Below are 6,000 nucleotides of genomic sequence, written 5' to 3'. Positions count from 1 at the left end.
ATAAGTACACATACAAAAATTCAATTTGAAAATTTTTAGATATTTAGTGATTTAGGATTACATAAAAGGAAGCCATATCAAATAAAAATACATTTAACAACTGGAATTATTGGCTTGCTATTTATAAAGCTGTATCAGGTTACAGTCTTTGACTTTATTTTATTCTGCTGAAAAAAATGGACAAAAAAAATGTTCTCAAATAGTAAAATCAGTAAGATTCCGAGGGAGTGTCAGTTATAATCATTGTAAAAACAAAAAGAAAACAACTTTTAATTATTTGGGGAAGTTTCAGGCAGTGTTAGTATCCTTATGAACAACACAAAGTTTGTAAGGTAAAATTCAATATCAGATCTCTCTTTCATGCCAAAATACCAAAGGAACATAAACTTTACAGTTTGAATAACAGAAAAGGAAAAGAATCCCAGGGTTGATATCTTTTAATAAATCCTAGGGTTAAGACAAATATTTACTCCCCACTCCCAGGCCTATGAACTGTCCCCTTTATTTAGTCTTCAGCCTTTCTCTGATGCTTCCTTTCTCCAACTTCTTTGGCTTGTCTTTTCTACTCTAATTCATATATGCATTTGTTATTCTCTACCTATATTTCTTCTTCTTCCTTGTTCTCCTTTCAGACATTCAAGTTTCCCTCCCACCGCTCTGTTAAAATAATAAAAATCTCCTCTGCATATATTTCCTCTCATCTCTCTTTGAAAACTTTTGTTAAAAATTCTATAGAAAAAAATTTACATTTGTCCTTGGCAGCAGAGAAATGCGAACTATTCTCATTTCTTAAAGTGCTCCACCTTATTTCATTTATTGTGTCACTTATTAACCTATTTAATACTCATTCTCTCCCCTTAATTCTATTTTAAAATGGAAAATGCTCCCAATAAAGCCTCTAATTATTTCATAATTTCTACACTCAGTGATCTCTGTTCAGTCTTTGTTCCACAAGGTCATTTATTTTGACATGTGGCCCTGTACTTCACTTTGTCCTTCTTAAATACCTGTCCTGTCTTTATGTCCACACACTCAGATATTCAGCATCCCTCCTGCCTCTCTGATCACTCTGCTTGGAATCCTTTTCTGGCCTCTCCTTAGTCTTTCGTTTGTGAGTCACGGCCTTGGTTGCAATAGGAAATTTGTTTGTTGAATGGATGTTTTCTCTAACACAGAAAAGTTACTATGGTTGAAGAGGCAACTAGAAAAAATGGGCACTACAAGAAGGAAGCAGGACAGCTGGTTAACAGTAAAAATCATGGCCCAACATTAGCTTAATGAAAGCTGCTTTCACTGCTGCTGACTTTCAGATGCCCTGACAATGTCAGTGTCATTGTGGATACAGGACGAATTTGCTAGAGGCTTGATATGTCTGCTTTGGCTTTTTTTGCCACCAAAATTCCTTTGACTTTGTGACTGTCTCTCTCTTTTCATGTTCCAAAGCTAGTCTGAGTAGATTTGACTGAGCAAACATAGATCAAATCCCCTTATTCTAGGTGCAAAGGGGATGGGAAAATGTCTTAGCTTTTTTGGCTTCTAGAGTGGGTGGTAGCCTCTGTTCACCACGAAGAATCACCTGGTAGAAAAGGGGATCAGATTTTGGTCATCTAATAAATGGCATATACTGTAATCTCCTCTAATTTGCAGGGCATGTGTTCCAAGACCCTTAGTGGATTCCTGAAACATCAAATAGTACTGAACCTTATCTATACCATACTTTGTTTTTTCCTATACACACTGTGATAAAGTTTAATTTATGAGCTGGGCACAGAAAGATATTAACAATAACAAATAATAAAATACAATTTGAACACTATAATTAATAAAATTTATGTCAATGTGACCTCTCTGTCACAAAATATCATATTGTATGTAATATTTTTAGACTGCAGTGGTCAAGGATAACTGAAACCTTAGAAAACAAAAGGAAACTACAGTGTATACTTTTTCACCTCTCTAATATAATAACTTCCTTAAGTGTCTACCTTTCTCTTTGTCCCTTTGTCTGAAATGGATAGCTCATCTGTAACTATGCCTTCACTGACTCCCATGATTCCAAAGTCATCTTTTTTTTTTTTTAAGATTTAATGGATGTATGTGACTAAGTACATCTCACCTAAATGTTTGGAGGACCATTCTTTCACATTTTGCCAATGCCCCTAAGTCTTCAATCTCAATTTCTGTTGAACTTCTACCCTGTAAGCAAGTGACTGAACTCTCCCTAACTATCCCCTCTACAAATAATATGCACCAGCCCTAATGTCTCTATATTCTGAATTCTTTGAATCTATTTCGTTATTCCATCATTTCCATACCTCTCATGGTCTAATCACTTCACAAGTATTTGAATCACTTGGAGAACATTTTCAAACTTAGGATTGCTAGGTTCCATTCTTTTGCTACTATGTCTATTTCTGCAATATTACCTTACAATCTATAGTTCTCACAAACAGCTCCCCCAGAGAATTCTGATGTGTGATCTGCCTTGGGGGAATCTCTGGAAAATAGTAGCAGCTTCCTGATTAGTAACCGCGACTCCATTTTTCTCTACTTGCAGCCTGTTTTCTATACTATCAAATATTTCATTTTAAAAAATCTCACAAAGCTCCCTATTTGAAAAGTTTTCAGTGCATGACTATTGCCTGAGAACTAAAGTTCAAGATCCTCATCCTGGCATTTAAATCCTTTATTAATCCTGGGCCTTCTAACATCTTTTCCCTTGATGCTGAATCCATGTCCCAGACACTGGATTTCCTTACCATATTCAATCTTGTCCCCAAAATTTGGCACATGAGCAGAAACCATCTCATTTTCCCTGAATCCTATGCACATTTTTTTGAATTGAAAGTAGTTGTATTTTCTTTCTTTTCTTCTATTTCCTAAAAAGTTTCCTTCAGTATAGCAGTAATAAGTAAAATTAAAAGGTGATCTGATAATTGTTTTCCCTTATTTCAAATCCCCTCCCCCAATCAAATTATATTAAATATTAATATTAATGAATATACATTTCATACATTTATTGCATTTTATTTCAGAGGACACCAAGTGAGGATATGGAAAAAGAAAATACAACATTGCTGACAGAGTTTGTTGTCACAGGACTTACACATCAACCAGATTCAAAAATCCCCCTGTTCCTGGTATTCTTGATGATATATTTTGTCACCATCATAGGGAACCTTGGTCTGATTACTCTCATCTGTAATGACCCTCATCTTCACATCCCCATGTACTTATTCCTTGGAAATTTAGCCTTTGTGGATACTTGGTTATCTTCCACAGTGACCCCCAGCATGCTGGTAAACATCTTCACCAAGAGTCAGATGATGTCTCTCTCTGAATGCATGGTACAATTCTTTTCCTTTGCAATGAGTTTAACCACAGAATGTTTTCTCTTGGCAGCAATGGCATATGATCGCTATGTAGCCATTTGCAAACCTTTACTTTATCCAGTGATTATGACCAATAAACTATGCATCCGGTTATTAGTCTTGTCATTCCTAGGTGGCTTTCTTCATGCCACTATTCATGTGGGTTTTTTATTCAGATTAACCTTCTGTAATTCTAACATAGTACATCACTTTTTCTGTGACATTATCCCATTGTTAAAGATTTCTTGTACTGACTGTTCTATTAATTATCTCTTGGTTTATATTTTCGCTGGTTCAATTCAAGCGTTCACCATTCTGATTGTTCTTGTCTCTTATACATCTGTTCTCTTTACAGTCTTAAAAAAGAAGTCAGTCAAAGGCATAAGGAAAGCCTTCTCCACCTGTGGAGCTCACCTCTTATCTGTGTTTTTATACTATGGCCCTCTTCTCTTCATGTATGTGCTCCCTGCATCTCTACAATCTAATGATCGAGACATGATAGACTCTCTATTTGACACTATTATAATTCCTTTCTTAAATCCAATTATCTATAGCCTGAGAAATAAGCAAGTCATAGACTCATTGAAAAAAACATTAAAGCGAAATATTTAGGTCTTTTAGCTATATCTCTTCTCTTTTTAGTAAAACAGTCACAAAATTTTGCAGGTTAGATGTGGGTATAAAGTTGTTCTTGTTGAACATTTTTTGCAAATGCAACTATCCTAGCTTTCTAATGATTTAATATGTTTTTATTTAATAAACTTAGAATATTTTTATCTATATGAAAACATACATAAAATTTGAATCATGTGTGCCACGCATACTAGAATATTTAAAATAGAAAACAAAGGAAAACATTTTACAAGTCATATGTTCTTCATGTGTCTATATAAATACATGAAAAGGTAAAATTGTATAGCTCTTCTGAGAAGAACTAGAGTATGATAAATCATACAGTGAATAGAGTTGTGTAGTCTGGACACTCATATCACATATACCCTATATTGGTTGGGTTTCTGTTTGGGTGAGCAGGCCATTTGTTCTTTTTTTGTTCCTCTGAGAGATACCTGCAAACCCCAGGAAGTAAATAGATGACAATTCAGCTGCTGTTATTCTTTCCTCCTAGAGCATACATATTATTGCATGTCTTTAGTTTGTTCATTTTTATTACTCTATGGTATTTCCACTGTACTAATGGCTTCTTGTCAATAATCTAACTTTTGCTTATTCATTTTCTGTTATGACCCAAAGACTAGATTGGTAATGAAAACGTACAGTGTCTCTTTTTTTCTGCCTTTTTTAAACTTTATTTTCCTAACTAGCCATTTCCTTGAATGAGAAGATAGATGTGAAACTATGAGTATACGGTCAGTTATGTAGTTTGTGTTTCCTACTTTAGATTGAGTGAGTATGGAAGGGGCAGGTGGGAGTTTCTCAGAAACTCAAACTTCATCTGCAGCTTTCTGTTGTACATGTCTAGTCCTCAGATTCCTCTTCTCTGGTTTGTCTTTCAGTACAATCTCAACTACTTTATACTTTTCTGAAATTCAACAAAATCTCTATTCTCTTAGTGGGATCCCATTATTACCTCTTTCATAGATTTATTCCCTTTAGTAAATAATTTTTGTTCCATAGTGGGATGTTACAAAGAAAAGATAAAGTATATACTTGTGCAAAGCCTGCATTTTAGACTAGATATTCCACTTACTATTCTCCAATATCAAGAAGGATGGAATTCTCCCCAACACATTTTACCAGGCCAACATAATTTTGATACCAAAACCAGGAAAGGATGCAACAAAAAAAGAAAACTACAGACCAATATCCCTTATGAATATAGATGCAAAAATTTTCAATAAAATCCTAGCAAATCGAATCCAAGTGCTTATCAAAAAAATAATCCATCATGACCAAGTGGGCTTCATCCCAGAGATGCAGGGATGGTTTAACATATGCAAATCTATAAATGTAATGCACCACATAAATAGAAGCAAAAATAAAGATCATATGATCCTCTCAATAGATGCAGAAAAAGCATTTGACAAAATTCAACACCCTTTTATGATAAGAACACTTAACAAAATAGACATAGACGGGGCCTATCTAAAAATGATACAAGCCATTTATGACAAACCCACAGCCACTATCATACTGAATGGGAAAAAATTGAAAGCATTCCCACTTCGAACTGGAACCATACAAGGCTGCCCACTGTCCCCCTTACTTTTCAACATAGTATTGGAAGTCCTTGCAAGAGCTATCAGGCAAGAGAGCACAATCAAGGGAGTCCAAATAGGGAAAAAAGAGATCAAACTCTCACTCTTTGCTGATGATATGATGTTATATCTAGAAAACCCCAAGGATTCAACCAAGAGACTCCTGGAATTGATCAATGAATTCAGTAAAGTCTCGTGATACAAAATCAATACACACAAATCAGAGGCATTCATATATACCAATAACAGTCAAACGGAGAACCAAATTAAGGACTCAATACCTTTCAAAATAGCAACAAAGAAAATAAAATACCTAGGAATATATTTACCTAAGGAGGTAAAGGACCTCTATAGGGAGAGCTATGAAACACTGAGGAAGGAAATCGCAGAACATGTAAATAGGTGGAAAACCA

General features: G+C 34.9%; 1 protein-coding gene across 1 annotated transcript; it reads left to right on the top strand.

Moving 5' to 3' along the window:
• Positions 1 to 3,017: 3,017 nt before the first annotated feature.
• On the top strand, positions 3,018 to 3,983 carry LOC123642364 (olfactory receptor 5H2-like). The gene has a single exon (XM_045557398.1). It carries the CDS (start codon positions 3,054 to 3,056, stop codon positions 3,981 to 3,983), a length of 930 nt encoding a protein of 309 aa, XP_045413354.1. The 5' UTR covers positions 3,018 to 3,053.
• The last annotated feature ends 2,017 nt before the right edge of the window (positions 3,984 to 6,000 follow it).

Source organism: Lemur catta, chromosome 1 (assembly GCF_020740605.2).
Source record: "Lemur catta isolate mLemCat1 chromosome 1, mLemCat1.pri, whole genome shotgun sequence".
Lineage (NCBI taxonomy): Eukaryota > Metazoa > Chordata > Mammalia > Primates > Lemuridae > Lemur > Lemur catta.
Note: the sequence above shows the minus strand (reverse complement) of the source record. Positions and strands in the feature narration are given on the sequence as shown.